This window comes from Anoplolepis gracilipes, chromosome 13, assembly GCF_047496725.1.
Source record: "Anoplolepis gracilipes chromosome 13, ASM4749672v1, whole genome shotgun sequence".
Classification (NCBI taxonomy): Eukaryota; Metazoa; Arthropoda; class Insecta; order Hymenoptera; family Formicidae; genus Anoplolepis; species Anoplolepis gracilipes.
This window is the reverse complement of record NC_132982.1, coordinates 3788717-3809659: the sequence shown is the minus strand read 5'-3', so window position 1 is coordinate 3809659 and position 20943 is coordinate 3788717. Positions and strand designations below refer to the sequence as shown.

The window sequence follows — 20943 nt, the reverse complement described above, 5'->3', positions numbered from 1 at the left end:
ATACACTGACCAAATATTAAACGGAATTAAAATCCTTCCGTTTTTTTACGTCGTTTCTTACGTAAGAAAGAAGACGATTAATGTTTGAAAGGGAAAATTTAGAAGCTCGTATACATCGTGACGTTATCAAGAGGTTAAATGCATCTAGCGTCGCACGAAGCTTATGTAACGGCTCGACACGAATATGTTTCAGTCAATAACCCTGTGCACGTCCCTTGCCCCGTTATAGATTTTCCGTTGCAAATAAAGTGCACAGGAGGAAGCACGAAGCTCCGGCGCATTATTGATAAGCCCGGCAATATCGTTGCTCATGAAACTTGCAGGCGACACCGTTTTTCTCAACGTCGTCGTGCACTACGACGGCTAGTCGACAAGGGATCGCCGGTGTTCGACGTGAATTTTTAACGAGCTAAGAAGAGTTGCACCGTTCCTCACATGCTGTGTGAGTGACACAAATACGCCGTAACTTCGCCGAGGCAATCGGAAGGTCGCCGGCATCGCTAATCCGCTAATAAGCCATCAGAAATCGGGTCTCATTCGTTGCTGATAACTTATGCATAGGAGAGCTGGTAGAGCCACGTGACACAACACGGTGGAGAATCGCGTTCCAATTACATATGATATTAAAGTGAAGATTCTTCCTGTAGATACGGATCAAACTTATATATTTTTAGCATCAAATTAAATAAGCAAGCATTAAGCAAAGTCTTATTAATTAATTTGATTGAAAGGAGATGTAAAAACGTCATCATCTTTTATATCCCCTGACTTATAGCTTCAAGTACTAATATAACTCCTCCATGAATGTTTAATGCGATTAAATTACAAGCTAATCAAATCAGGCTAAAATTTTTTAAAGACAATAAATATTTTTAAAAGTAACTTATTTTTATGATTAAAGATCAAAATTTTTATTTTTCAATTTTAGATAAATTATATTTTATGTTGAAGTGTAAACAACATTGAAAAATTAATAAAAAAAAGCAAAAGCATAAATCAATAACAATGTAAATCTTCCTATTGCCAACCTTACTATTTTAGATTATCGCATTTCTTAATTATCTTGAAAGATTCTCTCGACGATTTTACAACAATAACGGGCTCACTATTATTGTATTTATCGAGCGCAATCACTCGCGCTCGCGTGAACGAAAGTTCAAGGATGAAACCGATATCGTATCCCGTGACACGAGAATGTCGTCCGTCACAAAGAAGATCGGAATTTTTGTGAAACTTTTAAGGCAGAAAAAAAAAATAAAAAAACAACCGTAGAAAAAAATTCCGGATTAAATTTTGCAAAATAATTCAATGCATTATTTATACATCTCTATGAACACATTATGCGAAATAAAAGTGCTTAAGATCGCCAAAATTCGGAACACAAAATAAAACAAAGCGCATAAGATGTGGTAAGAGAAGTCGCGAGGAAAAAAGAAAGAGTAGACAAAGAAACGCGGACTATAGTTTTCTCTCCGCGCGGTACGCCACGTGAATTGCATAACGCACAGCTGGAAGCTTTTCTTTTTTTTTTTTTTTTTTTTATCGCGCTCTTTTACGACGACGAACGGTGTGCACTTACTTACGTACGGGTGGAATTATAGGCGAGCAAGTGCCTCGTGTACCTGCACGTGGTTGACATTTTCCGGCATGTGACTAGAATCGCGACCCCCGCTCTCTCTTTCCCACTCTCCACCTCTTGTCTCGTCAGTGCAACCACACCGTTCTCTTTCACACGCGTCGCTCGCATCGCCCGACACCTGTATGCACCTGCGCGCATTACGCATCCTAATGAAACGTCGCTGCATCCGCGCACATGCATAAGCGAACAGCGTGTTCCGAATAGGATTGTAAAGACTGTATCGAGACATCGATATTGAAACGAATGTCGATGTTTACCGTTGCTTACCGAAAGTTATCAAAATAATTTTAAAATATTAATATAATTTTTAAATTTCAATATTAATCTCTTTCATGGAAATTGTTAGGATCCTCTAATAATAAGAAAAAATAATTGCCACATGAAATTAATATTAAAAAATTAACACGTGTTTTAATTTTTTAAATAAATATGAAAAAAATATGAAATTCCAAGAGAAATGAAAGTGTAATTATCAATTCTAATAATATTGATAGTGATAATGATTCAAATTTTCAAGAAGCACGATAGAATGTGTCACAATATCTCTGATAACACGTAATCAATATCGTCAACTTAACAAATATATCAATAACTTCGCACGATATATATCAAGAAAAACATCCGTGATGAAAATAATAATTCTGAGAAATCGGAACCTCGAGGGGGAAAGTGTCATTATTTCATCAATATATCGTCAATGTCCTCTCAAGTACGACATGCCTACACGCGTACATCCTACGCACAGTGACAGGATAAAACGCCGGGAGAAATTTCGTAATGAGACTCCCTGTTACTCCATTAATAACGACGACAATTACACGCGAGGCCGCCCATCTCGCCCGGAGAATATCCGGAATTTTCTGATCGTGCGCGCAACAAACGACATCGACGATGACGCAACACTGCGATGCACGTGGAGATCACTTCGATCCGGGATGCCCTTCCCCGAAGCCCTTCCAGCCCAGGATTATGCATATTGCTCCCACGTAGTACCGCTTAAAGAATTCCGCTTGGCTATTTCCGAGTTTTCAAGCCTTTTTCAGTCAGGTATATAAAATTGAAAAAAGAAACTGATTTTTCTTCAACGTAAAATAGAAAACATCTATACATATTATATTACTATATATATTTTAATATACATAAAATTATTAATAATATATATATATATATATATATATATACACATTACATGAAATAATTTTAATAATTTCTGTAATAATAAAAAATAGCAAATCGGTTGTACGATTGACGACACATTCTTTTTTTCTAACGTTAATATCTGGATATTCTCTCTGAGCTGGAATTTATACAGTGGTTTTTTTGTGAGAGAGAAACCGCAACCTGTCGATCTTTAATCATGTTGACGATGCTGTAACGATAAACCGCAAAGTATTAGCTTTTAATATCCGTCAGTAGGACCATTCATATTTTTTTCTTGTTTATCCCTAGTGTTATTAGATATTATTTATGGACACACTTATCTTGTCTCGAAATTAGTTTTAAGTTTTTATATCGAATGTATTTTTCATAGGTAAACTGGAACATTTTACATGTGAAAAATATAGATCAGAAGATGATGACATTACGAGTAAAAAGTTGAACTGTCAACATTTTGGTATGTATCCCATATATTTCAATCAAGCACAATTTTATATCTATTTATCTCGAAAACACTTTTTAAATTGCAAAATTTTATTTTTCCACCTAAAGATGATCTGTCAAAAAAATAAAATTATTTATCATGAAAAACTTTTATATTTTCTCTTGATTACCTATCTTCAAAATATTTTTTCCAGATTTTTTCTAGACACTCCGTGTAATAAATATTATTTTCTCAGAGTCTAACAAATTTTGTGGAGTAGAAAGAAACGAGTTGAAATTTCGAAGTAACCGACACGGTCCATCGATCTTCAAGCTACCATCAATTTTATCTGTGATTTCGATCATGTCAGGCGTGAGATCCGCGCATAGCAAAGTCCGAGATCCACGCACAAGGCGTCCTTCATCGACCTTACTGCCTACCATGCGTCGCGTCGCTCGCTCGCGTGTGCACGCGTTCACTTTCACGTTCGGCTGCGCGGGCGCACGTGCGTGAGTCGATTCACTTGACTGGCAATCCCAATCTCGCGCTACACGCGCTACTCTGGCTACTCAAAAATTTCCGGCAATTATACGAAATACCAGTGGCTAAGAGTTCCTGACTCACTGACTCATCTGACATTTGAATCATCAATAGCAGTGTTATAAAAAAATCACTTTTCCTTGAAATCAAACAGGAAAGAATTATAAAAGTCATTTATATCTTCTTACAATTTTATGTGTTTTTCGATTAAGGATCCAGATTGCAAATTAAAAAGATTTCAAAGTTTAATGTCATTGACTTTGAGAAATGCGAGAGTGCACGCGGACAATTTGTCGCGTTCATAAAAGTTTCAACTCTGAAAATTTTGAAATTTCTTAAAAGCATGCAAATGTACACAGATTATCTGTCAGATCTAAATTCCTAAAGAGGTGAACAAGTCCCCGCACAAAGACCGAGATCTCGCGCGTCCTTCGACGACGTTTTTCGCACGCCACAACTACACGCATCAATGCGGTACCATTCACTTTCACATGGTTGCCCGCGAGTGCGTAGGTATGCAGGTAGGTATGCCATCCGTCGCGCATACCTACGCATAAACAAAACGTCGATGGACAGTAAAACGTAGGAATCTATTCGTTACGCTGCTTGCCGGTTAATTGCCGCTCGCTGCTATTATTGTCGCGTTAATCATCTTAATTAACACATTCTTTTCTGTGCTCACATGTAACAGTTTATCATGGCGTTAAATTGTGCGTTTATATCCGGGTTACGTTAATATGGAGTAGATTGTGCTAAACTTTGAAAATTTTAAATTTTTATGATCGATAAAGATATTTTTTTTTTAAAGAAAAAGTACTTACTTTTTTTACTTTCCATTATTTCGTAGCAGAAAGAGAGTTAAAATCAACGTCGCATGTTCGTGATATAATCGAGAAATTTATTTACTCTCTCTTTTATTAAAAAATAATATTTATAAAATTATTACTAAATTAAATCTAAAAAAAAAAAGAGATATTAATTTTATTTTTTCCGGATTATATTATGTTTGACGAAGCTATCTCATCTAGGAAATGATGGACCGTGGTGTACGTGTAATGTTGGGCAGCGCAGATGGCCGCCAGCGTCGCAACACGTGAATAATAACGAGAAGGTTTGTACAGGCACGCACGTCACGATGATCATGCGTGCGACGAACGCGTGCGTCGCCGACGACAGCCTCCTTATCGGAGATATGTATGTATCGTCATATACGTGCGAGCTACATAAAGTCCGATCGATCGATACGTTGCCAGTGATGTATTTGTAAATGACGATATGTGCACGTGCGTGCGTAAAAAGACGCATTTGTCATATTACTTACAATTAAGTACTACAAAAAAAAAATACTACAAAAATTAATTACAATTAAATACAATAAAATATTCGAAATAAATTCTACATTCAACGTAACTTAAAAATTAATAGAAGAATGTCAAGTATATTAAAAAAATTTTTAATATATTAAGGCTTTGCTAATAAAATTAAGGTTTTCTTGGAATCCATTGAGGATTTACTAAACAATAAAAAAAAAAAAAAAAAAATCCTATATTCTGAGACTTAATTCTCCGAAAATCTCTCAATCACCTATAATAAAGGCTCGGTTTAGTCTTCATCGAGATATCTTGTGTATATATTTAACAGGCAGACTAAACTTCAGCGCGAAGGCAGCGATTGATGATCCGCTCGATATGTATGTAACGCTTCATCTTCCCAATGATACAAGGACACGCGGATGATGATTTATATGTCGCACTTCGCGGCGGGTTTTACGGACCCTCGTTGACCCTCGACGACGACAACGCTGGAGTTTTCGCTCCGTCATGTTTTGCAATCAGTAAGACGACATCTCCCCGTTCCCCATGTTTAATTGGCGGTTGACAGCTGCGAAACAGATGCGCCAATGCACACGATAATCTTCTCTCGTCGTCATTGATATATCTATCTCTCTCTCTCTCTCTCTCGTTCTTCCCGAGTCTTTTCGAGTAAAATAGAACGATCGGTTAAGTTATTCTCAGATCGACCGTCGAAGGTCGTCGCCTTGAAAATCGCCCCTTCAATTAACATAATTCCCGAAATTGTACCTGCAGGCATCGGCGATCCATTTTGACAGCTTCAACTCTCGTCGGCTGTCAAAGTGAAGTGAAACGACACACGTCGTGTACGTTATTGATCACGATATAAGCGATTCTCGCAAAACAAATGGTGCAAGAAGGTTTTATGCGTGTTTTATGTGTGTTTATTCATAGTTTCCTTTATCCGTAGTTCGAGTCTGATTCATATTTTATGTGAATTAACGACAATTTGATTCATTTGTAGATCAGGTGGTGCGATAACCCACAACCTGTTGCTAATCGGTAACCGATACTGCGAGTGTGCTGTATTATCGAGTAACGATCTTTCGTTCTAAATGTTATTATACTGCAGAGAAAAAGAGATTCAATTCAATTGTAAATTATGTCTGTAACTATAGATGAAAACACGGGAAGTTTTTCTGCAAAGTCTAGATAAAAAAAATAGAGAAATAAAATTTTATCATGTATTTAAAAATCTTGAATGTTGTCGAAAAAAAAAATCAACATTTCGCATTAAAGAAAAATCAATCCTTTCCTTGACTTCCTTGACAAGAGGAATTCATTACGTGTCTTTCGAATTATCACACGTTTTCTTCTGGTTGCAAAACGCGGATCTATTATGTCCATCAGGCCGCGTGTAGACCGACAAACAAGTATTTCGAGAACCGAGAAAAGGCAATTATTCGCTCACAGCGGGCATCGATTAACGCGGCTCGTGTTCTCGCATGTGTCGAGCATTAATTTTTTTGCGTTACGCAAACCTCGCATGCCGAAAGTCCTCGCGAAATCGCATGCATCTACTTGCCATGACACCGACGACGCAAGCGCGCGATGAGCATTGCAAAAGGTCAAGGATATACAAGTGACACGCTAGTGCACGCCTCATTTATAATCCAAATATTGAGAAATGCATTCTCATCGCTAGATAGAATCTTAATATTTCAAAGTATGAAAAGAAACGCACGATTACAAGGGTAGAAAATATTTTTTTCAGCGTCAGTTCAATAGCAGTTAATTAAAGATGGTAAAAAAAAAAAAAAAAATGAGGGTATTATCTATAGACCTATATGTAATTTATGCATTCTGTACATGACAGACAGATTAGGAATTCTATCGAATGAAGAGGAAAAAGGAAACGAACGCAGCCGTTCTCTCTTGCCTCGCGTATTATCATTCTGCGCTCTCGACATACACGGGTATATATACCGGGTCGTCGCGTAAAAATACTAACCTACATCCCGCCGAGCGCGTGTCATGCAACGTGACTACTGGCTCAGCCTCGCCGTTTCGTGCCGGTGATCGTGCGCTCTCCACAAATCGTCGAAAAACATCAAGGACGCGATATATTATATTAGATATATGTACGATTTAATAGCACATTAAACTACATTATATAGATTAATCATTATTATGTAAATGTATATATATATATATATATATATATATATATATATATATATTATAATAACCAATCTATTGAGTCTCAATAATTCTTAAGGAGTGAGATATATGAAATTAGATAAATATTTTTGGGTATAGGAAGAGATTGTAAACCTGTGTGTTATAAAAATAAAGAGATTCGTAAATCTACTTCAAAAAATTTACAAACATTTTCTGGCTCGATTTTTAATAGTGTCTAGATATATAATTCTGGCATTAGAGTGCGAATTCGAAGTGAATTCATTTCAGCAATCCCACAGGAAAGACACAGGCTGGCGCAATATATTTCATAATTCTAGAAATAGTACGGCCAACACATGATTAAATCCGACGGCGATGTCCCCGATTTTGTAATCTCTCCGAAATGAGTCTTGATTTCGTTGTTTTGCCAAAAAATTGAAAGGCGACTGCCTTAATTAAAATTACATCTACCACATTTGATGAACATTTTATTAAAAGAAAATTAAATCTTTCATTCAATCTCGGAATATAGTTTGTTTACAGAAGCAGCGAGAGATAAGTTTCTCGCAGTTTCTACATCTTGTCAAAAACTGACAACACCGCGAGTGTTTGAATAATGAATGTGCGATCGCGGCAAAGAGAGAATAATCACGCGGATGAAAGATGACGATTCAGAGGATTTTTTTCCGCAATGAATCATCTGCCTCTACGGTAATAAGATCGCTGTACTATTTTCCACGATCACTTGCACGTGTATTTAACGCTTGTGCAGCGCATACATATGCATATTTATGCACACACCTTGCAACGAGGACGGCGAGAAGCGCCAAGGTGACTCTCACTTTTTCCCGAACAACATTGAACCTCTCTTTAGCGATAGGATTATCGACCTCTAACAACAACACGAGAGACTATGAATTAATACATTTTTTGAAAAAAAAAAAAAAAAAGAGAGAGAGAGAGATGCAAATGTTAATTAAAATTATATCACGAGATAAGAACAGCTGAGTCAATATTTTCTGTATTACAAAATTATTGAGATAGAAGATATAGAAGAGATAAAAGAATAAGAGAGACTATCGCATATAGAGTTTTCGTAAAAATACTTAAAATTGATAATTACTAAATTTTATCACTGAAAATATCACAACTTATATAATAATATATCATACATCATTTATCATTTGTTTCTTTTAATGAAAAGTAGAAGAGCAAATTATCAACAATAACAGCTGTTTTAAATGTTCGTTAATAATACTTTACAAGTGATTACGGATTAAGACTTAAATTGAGAAAAATATAATATAAACAATTATTAAATTATTTCAAATTAACGTTTAACATAATGGAGGATAAATCACACTCGTCTAATCATTATGGTTATTATATTCCCTTTGTCTGTTTCTGATTTGCGTCACATTGCTACTAAACGCAGCAATCATACGATACAACAGACGATGTGTTCTCATTTCGTACACGTTAATACTTTGTCTCGTCTTATCGCGATACGGCTTTATCGTCGAAATTTTCCACACATTGTACGTGAGATACTTGAAAGGACCTCTCCAAATCAACGACCGACGACAAGTGGGGTTCGTCGTGTCGTGTCGTGTCGTGTCAAAAAGATGCGCGCATGTACAAATTTTTTAGTTTCCGCGGCATAAACAGGAAATTGATTCGGCGCCGATTAACCTCGACGTGCCAAAAGTCAATCTAAACGCAAATTTGCATCTCATGGCGCGCGAAAGAAAAAAGTGCGGCCCATGGTCACAATAATAAATAGTCAATGACAAGCGGCCGACAGGCGGGATATGTATAAATATCACGGCCATCGGAATTATTAGTGCTATCGAATTCCATTTGATGTCATCGCCGGGGACTTCTATTTTGGAAAGAAGCTTCGCATAATTATACATACATCGCGGGTGCACGTGTGTACACTTTACACAGTTTACATATGCAAAAATCTATCAATCTCGATACTTTATATATATAAATTTCCGCGCGCTCCGTTGACACGCACACACTCGTACTTATGTTTAATTTGAAGTCCCGTATGTTACGCTGATAAGAGTCGATCATGATAACGCAGACTACTTTCGTATAACTTGCCGATAATAATTTACCAGATATAGATAATTTTTGCATGAGACATGCTTTTCTCGATTGTAAATATAAAAAGACGTGTATAAAGTATATTTAAAGCAGCAAGAGCGCTTGAAGAGAAGACTTTCATTTTTAAGCAATTCTGTGTATCATCCAGATTAGATGACTATTTAAAAAATAATTTTGTTGATACCAATATCCTTCTGAATGCTTTAATTCATCTCTAAAAGATATAAAACAATTATTAAAAATTAACAAAATAATTTTAAGTATTACTTATTAATTATTAATTTATTGATCCGATTTTTTTTAATTTTACTATTATTTTAATTTTAACATATCCATTTTCTCACTGTAATATTGAATCGTTGCGACTAGTTTGATTTTAATCCAATTACAATTGTGAATATTACGAGCACGTTTAATGCTAAAAAGATGCGCGTGTTATACATCTAAGATACATCTGCGTCAAACGCGAAATACAATACTGTTACAAGAAACGGAATTTACATTCTAAGCAAAAAGTCGGCGCGCAATTCCGGTGTAACACGCCGGTAATTATCGCAATTTGCAGCACTCGAACGGAAAATGTGTTTGGAATAGGCATCCTTAACAGAGGTACTGTAAGAGATTTACCTTCGTCGTGCACGTGGAGTTACATGAACATATATATGTACATATACATGTACGCGCGCGCGCGCCTCTAATTATGCACGCTTCTTGAATATGCATAATTGAAACGCACGGCACAGCATCGTGCGCGAAACGTTACGTTATTATATCCCCTTGAGCTCCCACAAGTGTCATTAATTTATTTCGATTCATTCTTCCGATGGTTTGTTTGCTAGTTTATCGAGTCATCAGGATTCTCGATAAATAGACACAAGAAATGCGAAAACAAGAAAAATTATATATAACAAAATGCAATAAGCATTTCGTTATTTTTTGTTAACATTTCACAATTTGGTGTTAAAATTTCACAATTCTGTTGAATTTTACGAGTCACCCTAACTAAAAAAAGTTATTTTCCTCCCAAATATACTTTGTATTTTTACAAAAAAATATCAAGAGGAATGCTAATTGGTTTGTTAGAGTAATGACATATACTATTATGTTATTAAAAACGCATTGAAAAAATTATATAATTCAGGGACATACATATATAATGGATTATATCGTTATATTTACAAGTTTTATAATTTTTCCTCAAAAATGAAAAATGTTTCGACGCAATTGCGCGTGTTTGCGTGAAAATTCGCTGATGTCGAAGAAATGTAATACATATATTTTTGTTGACAGTATCGTGATGCATACAGATAACGATGCCGAAATACCTAACATCCGACCGGTCTTTTAATCGCATCGTGATCCCGTTCAGATCGCAGTTGCTTTCCATGACGCAGGCACTCGTCCCACTTGCGTCATAGCCATAGTCTTGGTACGTCGCGACGTACATACCATTTCGCATGTAAGCATTGTTCAACCGCGACGTCGATATCGGGATCAGACAAGAAAAATGAAATTGACAAAATGCCGTGTCAAAATAAAAAATAATAATAATGGAAAATAAATATGAATATATGAAGAAAATTGCGCTATTAAATATCGCACTTTTCTTTACAGTTTGTCATAATTAATTTTTAAAATAAAAAATCTATTAAAAATTTTAAAAAAATCAAGTATATTTTTTCCAAAGTTAATAAGAAATTTTTTTATCCTTCTTTTTTATTCTTTCTACACGACCTTTCATTTTCATAAATTAAAACTTGCAAAAATTATTAATATGTCTTCGTAATAAATGACAGGTATTGTTCGGCCGCGACGTGGTCGATATCGAGATCGCGATTAGACAAGAAAAATAAAATTGAAGAACCGTGTCAAAATAAAAAGTAATAACAATAGAAAATAAAGCTCTATATATGAAGAAAATTACGATGTTAAATACACTTTTTTCTATAGTTTATCACAATCAAGTCTCAAAGTGAAAATTTCCATTAAAATAAAGAAAAGTATTCAAAATTAATAAGAAATTTTTTATCTTCCTTTTTTTTAAATTCTTTACATGACCTTCCATTTTTATAAATTATTACAACTCGCAAAAATTATTATTATTATATGTCTTTGTAATAAATAACGTTCTAGTTAATGTGCTTTCTAATAGCCTCGCACAGTACCCTACAGTATTCCCACAAGTATATGCACTAATGCATGCACTAATGCAGGTGTTCAAACGTGCATTCATACAAATGCCTGTCTTACGCGAGGGACGCGTAAATAAATCCCTACAGATCGATTGGTAGTGTCAATGGCCGGCACCTACACCAAGAATGCAAAAAATAGCGTTTTATAGAACTGCTGATAGAAATCGATCAACTTATCTCATTGTCAGTCGACATACAGAATATTCCAACCACCATAGATATACGCTAAAAAAATTATTCTCTTAAATTATTTCTACGTTATATATTATAAACGACTAGAAATTATAAATAAAGAATATTTGATAAAATAAATTATACTACCATGTAAAGTAAATATAACTTGAATAGCGATTATCACAAAGGTGATAATTTTAATTCATCATTATTTTCGATAAGAGCGATTATGATTTTAAATTGGAATGAGACACACGTTTCAATATCGAATTACACAATATCAATGGGACAATTTCTCTTTTTGATGACACGTACACCGACCGAGTTTATAACATATATATGTATATTTAATCGACAGCCGCCGATACAATTCTGTATCTTATCTTGTACGGCCATGAATCTTTCGATGTTCTTTCAAGGGAATACAAACAAAACATATCTATACAAGTCTAATTATCAAGAGAATATATAAATAGAGAGAGGAAAAAATAATAATCGCGCGTTAAAAGAAGAGAGAGAAGGGGAATATCTGTCCAAGTACCTGTGTATTTACGATAACGAGAATACTGTAGCTTTCCGCATATCCATGAGATGTGCTAGTTTGCTGATAAAGTCTAGATATTATGGATCTCAAAACTGCGCGAAATCATGAATGAAGCCGACTAGCTGCCAATACTTTCATTTATCTAACGAAATCTCTGAACACGATACCCTCAGAATGGATATGATGTAATTGTAATAATGTATGCGAGAGTTCTTTGTTATCTCAAGGCTACCATTGCCGGAAGCATAATACATCTATATCTTTTCTTTAAAAGATGTTTAGATTTTAAAATTATATTCATGAAAGAATTTATACTCTGAATGTCAGATGACATTTGAGATGCCCCTTGTGATAAAATTTTTAAAAAAATTAAATTTTTTTTTATGTACATAAAAATGAATCGATAGGCAATTGAAAAAAAAAAGTTTAAATGAATGGAGCTGTAAAATGTGAACTAGAAGCGTCGCGTATTTCAATAGTTCACAATGACGTTATGCAACGGGAATATTTATGAATGCGTATCAAGTACGACATGCATAAACATTTTTTTACGCAAAACTCGACTTGTATGTATCAAGAGCAGGTAGAAGTGCGTCTCGATCTTTAATCTTTCGAAGCCACTTCGCAACACAATCTTCGATTATTATTACGCGTTACAATCTCTGATTCGCTTCGGAAGAAAAACAACAGGTGAAGCTAATTAGCGGGTTCGCGAACTGCAGAGACGAGAAAGTTCCAAGAACTTCTATTTATTACGTGTCGCTGATTTGATGCAAAAACGATCGACACGCTTAACATTGTTTTTCTTCATTCCGTTATTACGTCACATCGTGTTAGCACGTGTTAACTTTTTGGTAATTTCTAAAGAACAAACTTCATTTTAATAGCTTTGCGAAATCGTCCATCATGCTCATTCATTTACATGGATAATAATATGTACGTAAATTTTTCACCAAGTGAAATAAGACACTATCTTTTGCGCGCACGTGTACACGGGACACTGATGTGGTAAAAGATGTAAATGACTTTGTACCTCATACTCTCTTGCTGATTTCTGTACACGTGACGAATGACGCTAGCGATCTCGGCAAAACACGTTCCGACCCATAACACGATCGTTTATATGCGAAAACATTCGCTCATAGAGAAACACGTGTATCCTCTCCCTCCCCCCCTCTCCTTCCGCCCGTTACATTCGTCCTCGTAAACAACGTGCATGCACAAATGCAATGTTTTTAAATAGCAATAAAGGATAGAAATGAGTTCACTATATCTCGCATGTTTTGTACGCTATTAATATTTATTTCGTCGGCACAGATATATTTATTCGCATTTATCACGTTCACGATCGCTCTGGATTGTATATATTTATATCGTTTTATTTAATCTTCAAAATATATATATATATATATATATATATATATATATATATGTATGTATTTTTATTTTAAATTTTATATTATATAATATAATCTAATTGAAACTCAAACAAATGTGTGGAGTTACACTTGCATGAATTATTATTTTCCATTTTGCAATTATCCTTATTAATCAATTGCAGAAGCTTTAAACTCTCATTAATATGTGCTTATTATAATTAGAATTGATTTGCATTAATGACAAAATTTCAAAGCATATGCATTTTTATTTTAATTTTTATTAATTTAATTGAAACTCAAACAATTGTATGGACTTGCACTTTCATGAATTATTATTATTTCCTTTAATTATCATTATTATCTTCCATTTTGCAATTATCCTTATCAATCAAATTTCAGAAATTTTAGAATCTCATTTCATTGATACATGTTTATTAAAATTAGGATTGATTTACATCAATGTCATTTAAAGCGCGTGTCTTTACAATAATAAATTTGCTCATCTTGTAGATACAATCTCAAGATATAATCAAAAATATTATATCTCGAAAAATAATAGATTGCTATAAAAGTCAGAGTTTCATTCCAACTGTAGATGTGCAATCAATCCTTGGCTTTTATAAATGCAATTATTTTATAAACACACCACACGCACTTACCTTTCGTATTTCACCTGCATCGAATGCGCCGAGTTCTCCTCCCAGTAATTCTGTGTCTCCATCATTTTGCCGCATAGAACGACGGTAGTACCGCTGGAATCTAACGATGATCACTTCCGCCCTGCTGATCTCCTCTCCTTCTTCGTCGCACCAACGTCCGTTAACGTGACGTTATTGTGTCCGCCGTTGAAGAATCGGCCCGACGACAATCTCACGCGCGCGCGTCACGTGACGTGACCAGCTGAACGGGCGTGTACGCGAAAAAGCTGGCGATTTCTTCAGCTCGTAATCACTCGTCCGGCGACCGAAACAAGGGAAAAAAATAAATAAAAAAAAAAAAAAAAAAAAAAGTTTGAATCGCGCCCGCCCGACGAGATCGTCGGAATTGAAACTGGACCGATCGATCGGCGCCGACGATGACGAAACGCAAGGACACGCGTAGGAAGAACGAATCAAATTACGTACGTAACGTACGTAACGTACGCACGCACGCACGCACGCACACAGAGCACGACACGACACGACACGACACGGCACGGCACGACACGGCGGATGATGCGGCGCGAGATTAGGTTAGTTTCGTGTCCACGGGCTCACTGACAGACACGTTCGCGGCGGCGAGAGACGGCCGGCGGCGAACGACGGCGGAATTCGCCCACGACACTCCGCGAGTCCGGTCTCTCGCGGGCGCGCGTATCCCGTGCTGGCGCCCTCTTTCTCCCGCCTCCCACCTTCTCGCGCGCGCTCTCTTTCTCTCTCTCTCTCTGTTTCTCTCCCCCTCTCTCTCCTTCCTTCGCACGCTGCAGCACGAGACGCGCGTGCACGAGCCGCACGGCCGTTCACTGATTTGCGCCTCGTTTACCGATCGGATTCAAGATTCCCTTCGAGCGTGTCGTCTTTCTGCAACGTTGATGTATCGCGAAATTATATCGTTCGTGTGTCCCTTTCGATTTTTTTTCCTCTTGTCTTTTTTCTTTTCCGATGACTGATTCGTGCAGCTTCACATTCAAGGTTTTCTTCAATTTTTTTTTTTCTTGGAATTTGCTTAAGAATTTAACTTATTTACTCGCTGCTTCTTCTTCTCCTTCAATCTTTCGATACCGGTTTTCCTCGATTCTCAAGTCACTCAGGGATATTACGAAAGACACTTTTTTTTCTCGGAAAAATTGTACGATCAGGAGGGACGGTAAAATTCGATCGAACGTGGCCGATGATGCACAGCTGATAAGGCCGTTGACTCGCGTTCACGATCGCGAAATTTCATCAGGTTCGTCGACGTCCGCCTCAAATGTTTGCCCGAGGTTTCCAAAATAATACCCTTTAGCAGATGAAGAAGATGTATTCAACAAATTATTCCATTTGGATAAAAGAACAATCGACCGATCAAATCATTGGATACTTATTGTTAGATTCGTCTATGCGAAACGAATGATTCCGATAATTCGCAGCCAGCACACACAACGCGTGTCGTCGTCACCTCGGCAGGTTACGTGTATCGCGCGCGCGCGCGCTCGGTCCTGTCCGATGGTACAGTGGTTCCTGAGCGGTGTTACAGTGATCCACTGCAGCGATGGTGGGGATGAATCCGAAGCTGCCTCAGGTGCGGCTATGATGGTCGCCACTGGGAGGTGCAACCACGCGCGATTCTGGGAAAAAGCAGTATAATATACGAAAGTGTATCATGACACGTGAGATCTCAACTGTCAAAATCACCTGTTCAATTGTTTGACACATATATAATCATATATATCGAAACATTTTGCGTCTCCTCTCGGATCGAGAGATGTGGCTTCGATTTCTCGGCACATTGATCTTTCTCTAAATTTGGAAAGAAGAGAGTACTCGCAGATATCGATTAATATTGGAAAAGCATAGAATTTTACCATTGACGAAATTTACTCTTTTACAGACGGATGTTGGTACAAAATTTTTTTCGCTTCTTTGCAGAGAGTTGTGTATTAGTAAAATTATTCTTCTCTCTTAATTTATAATTAGCAAACTTTATATTTTCACGGAACCGACTTTTCGCCAACTTTTCTCAAGGGAAATTAATATATTAGTCGGATAAAGTTTTAAACGGAACTCATACAAATTCTAGAGCGGAAAAAATTTTACGAGCCACAAACCTGGATCACAAGATTGGAACGTGCGTCAACGTGAATCCACGATGACGGCGCGTTCGTGGGGCCGCGATAAGACCGTTCTTGACATCACGTGTTGATAAACGTACGCGGAACGATATGACAAGTCATCTGAAAACAGTTTTAGCGATGCACGCGCGTGTACAACCGTCAAAACGGAAACAAACACGGCTTGAGAAATGCTGCATCGCATCGTTCTCACGATATATAGTCTCTCGCTGAGAGAAAAAAATCTTTCGTGCGATAACACACGAATTTATTTGCAAGGCGCGAATTCCAAAGATTATACGCGCTGATATCAATCATCATTGATTGATTGATGAATCATAAAAATAAATGGGAAATGCCGGAAAACGAGCGCAACTTAATTGCAAAGATTAAAAAGCGTGTTAATACTGATTGTGAGATATTTTCCTAATTTAGGATGAGTCAAAGCCAAAGTATGTAATGATATAAAATGATACAATTACAATTCATAACGATGTTTGTCAAAGTTTAAAATATTCCATTCTCATAAAAAGTTTTACATTAAAATAAAATCAAAATGTTTTTTTTTTTTTCTTTTCTGATTGAGTTGGTTTCATAAAATACAACTTTTAGTTCTTTAAGTACATTCTCAATGCTGCTCTCGATGCTTATAATGCCGAAGTATCGTATATCTCGGAATTATTAAACTCGAAAATCGCGTTGAATTTATCTTTCAAGTACATCTTTCAAGTACATCAAAGAGAGAGAACACGGTAGGTGTGCTTCTATCAAGATTAATGATTGTTCGCAAGTTTTACTGTACCTGGATACTTGTAAAAAGATTTTATCACAATAATAAAAAAAGATATTATTAACCTTTTGACTCACGCAAATAATCACATAGTAGATTATATGTATAATTTCGCGTTTGATATTAAAATAAAATATTATTCGTGTATTGTCGATGAATTTTCCGTAATTGTACGTAATGCTCTCATTTAATTCTTTAATTGTCGAACAGATTATTGAAAATTTAACAAATCAAGATTCTTTCTTCACGAACAAATTATTGCACTTAAAAAGAAATGTGATATAACGTTGATGTCACACTTAAAACTGTGTCTTGTATCGCGTGATATTATATCGTACAATGTAACTCTCATTCTTTCGTAACATCAGTAATATTGAAATCGATTCTCAGGTATCGACCTTGCACTCAATGATGAATTTTGGCCACTAGAACGCATATTCATTGCTATCGTATATATTTAAAAAAATATAATTTTAATATAGGTATATATTTTTTAAAGAAACCAATTGTAAATAAGAATTTAACAAATCAAAAAATACAACGCAATTGATAGATTCATAATTAAATCATATATCAACAAAGAATAATAATTATATTATACATTATATTATTATTATTATCATTATATAATAAAGAACAATTAATTGTCAGTCAAAGAGTGCGTACGGCCGACAATTCTATTAAAAAAAATATTGAAATAAGTTCATAGAAAGGAAATTACACACCGACGGATATAAATAAAACAAATACACGTTATGTCAGTTCCAAGTAGTGTCTAAGTAGCTTTCAAATCGTGCCTGTCGAGCCTCAACTCTCTGCGAGAGTCGTCGCCACGTAACACTAAGCGATGATGCAAATGCAACGTAAGGTGCAGCTCCGTGCAAAAAGGGAAAAAAAAAAAAAAAAAAAAGAGGTAACGAAAGGAAAAGAAAAATATCAGCTTTCCAGGTGAAAGTCTGCGCGTACGTCGAGCGGGCGAAGTAGGGAACTTGAGACGCTACTGACCATAAGGTACATACATACATACACGAGGCAACAGGAACGGCGGAAAGCGAAGAGACGGACGTAAGGAAGGTGAGCCGCGCTCGTCGAGAGTGGGGGTGCCTGTGGCGGTTACCACGCTATGCGACACGTGCGCGTGACGTCACGAGGCCGGTCACGCGAGCACCGTGTGCTCTCGGTCACGTGTCCCGTCACGCGCTCGCTCTGCTGCATCCCCTCCCTATGGCCTCTCTTCACCGCCGACTTCCCAGCCGGCCGTTGGTTCTCCTTTCTCGTCGTCGTCGTCGTCGTGGCTATTCCTTTCGAACGCCATATCCATTGGATATATGCAGGTGCCTGCCGCGTGAGTCGATTATGCCCCGAATTCGCATCGCTCTCCTTCTTCTCCCTCTTTTTTTTGTCCTTCCACTTTCTTTGACGTTTTCAAAATTGCATTTTTCCATTCAATTTCGAGATAGTATTTTCTTTTGGCTTCCAGGTTCCAGTGTCAAGACTGCACTTTGTGACAAGCTCTCGACCCTTGATATATCTTCGGTCGAATTCTTTGTCTTCTAGCACACAAAATGAGTTTAAAAAATATATTTAACATAAAAATAAATAATTTATATATCTTGTTAACAATAACGATCTAGAATATTCTAAAGTTTGTTTTGCTCATATGTAAATTTTGATTAACGCTGATAATCCTACGACTTATGTTGTTTGTTTGCATATTTTTTATATTTACATTTATAGGCCTTTTTATCTTTTTCTTTTTCATTTTACATACGTTATTTAAATTTCACATTTATATTCCGCGTTCTTATTTGGTTTTCTTAACATGTATTTATAATATTAATACTAATTTCGATCTAAAATTCTAGACAGATTGATGATGCTAAAAAAAAAAAAAAAATTATTTCACTTAACAGAAGATAAATGAGAATCTACTATTTTTCAGGAAGGCAAGAGATCTGACGTCTGTCAGGCATTTTTACATATAACGTAACGCGACGTTTTCTCTGAAAGAACGATTGATTCGCACGGATATAAATATGACGGTACGCTCTAAGTTTGCACCCAGCACGTGCACGTCACGCCCACACCGGCTACTATTTCTGGTGTGAGAAATTCAAATGGAGTGAAAAAAGGGTCGGTGCTTACGTCGCATATCCCGCAGCTGATGAAGGAGGTGGACGAAGAAACGTGCTTTCGTGAGACTTTAAATTTTAATTCAAGTTGAAAAGCAATTGCATTTCGGGCAGGCAAGCACCTACGTCGACTGGCGTTATTTTTTCGAACGGAAATCGAAATACCAGAACGAGAAGGAAACGTTGTTGTGACGAGCGAACTCTATAATTATACACGCCGAGCGCGAACGAATGTTCTAATTTACCAAGGACAAGCGAACGAATGGACGAACGGAGGGGCGGTTTTACAAGGTGCGACAATCGACGAAGGCTTGGCCTCCCCAATGTCCAATAGATATAATATATGTATATTTATCTGCCTCCGCATATTCTTCGAATCCATTTGAATCCACATGAAACAAAAATGAGAAGTTTAAAGTAATTTTTGTACGAAAGATTGTGTATAAAATTAAGATTCATCCTTTTAATAAAATTTTATTACTAATTATTACTAATTATGTGTACTTTTTTCAACAATCTCAGAATTTGTTCGTTCAATTATTAATTTAACGTTGTCGATTTAAGTGTCGTTTTAACGTCGACATCGATTCGAAAGAATCGCCAGGGGCGATGTTGCGATTTAAAGGCACGTCGATATTTATTGCCGCATGTATTCCTTTCAAGCTAAAAAGTCACGTAGCTCGAGACGACGACAACGTTTAAATAGCACATTTTATTCCGGCCGTTTAAAAATCTTGTCTAAGGAATTTAAATTGGCTCATCTTGTAAGTAGAATCCGGAACTGCAGATTCAACTGCAGCTGCTCGTGAACACATGACATCGAGAAAGATGGGAATGAAAGACGAGGAGTAAATCCGGCGAGGATAACAGTCGTGGCGTCCAAATAAAAAATTCACACGGCAATAAACAAAATATAAAAACTGTTTAAACATCTATATTAATTTAATATAAATTGTCATTTTAAAAAATAAAAATTCCTAAGATGAAGTCTCGAATTATTAAGATGACTTTTTATAGACATCGCGTATAACTTTCTTGGACTAGCGTCTCTAGAAGTGCCTTCTTACAGGAAAGAGTGATTATTTGTCAGTTCAGGAATTAATAACGAAGAGTAATAAGAGTAATACGAGGTCAGAATCAAGAATAATTCGGAGTTGTCGCGTTTATTTTCTTCGCGCGCATAAGATAAAGTCCAGCTATTTTCGCACGTTATTACGCTCGCACACGTCAGTTCATTTCGTATCTAATCCACCTACTTTGTCGCGTTATATGAAATTAGCTCTTTTCACTTATATCAAATTCCTGAGCTAAATCCATCATCGATTCTCAAATTCTCTACCGAATCAGCAATCGGCGGGAGAGAGCACACGGTCGCATAATTAATTCAACGGATATGCTAATTCTCGCGAGGCTATTTTTAAACGTGCTGAGAAGGAAAGGAACGAATTCGCAGAATCGTCGCGAAAGAAAACGCTGCGTCGCAACAAACAGCGTTGCATCCGATTGCATCCGTACCTATCTAGAGCGAACACATATATTTATTAAATATTAATTATTTAATGTCAATAATCTAACTTAAAAATCACCTAACAAAG

The 20943-nt window shown here is 36.4% G+C and overlaps 1 protein-coding gene across 1 annotated transcript in view; it reads right to left on the bottom strand.

The window, feature by feature from the left end:
- Window positions 1–15994, bottom strand: part of Cwo (uncharacterized) — a 34104-nt gene extending 18110 nt beyond the window's left edge. The window contains exon 1 of the mRNA XM_072904867.1: window positions 14298–15994. Within this exon, the coding sequence (XP_072760968.1) occupies window positions 14298–14362 (65 nt within the window). The 5' untranslated portion in view covers window positions 14363–15994. The remainder of the gene's footprint in view (window positions 1–14297) is intronic.
- Window positions 15995–20943: the final 4949 nt, after the last annotated feature.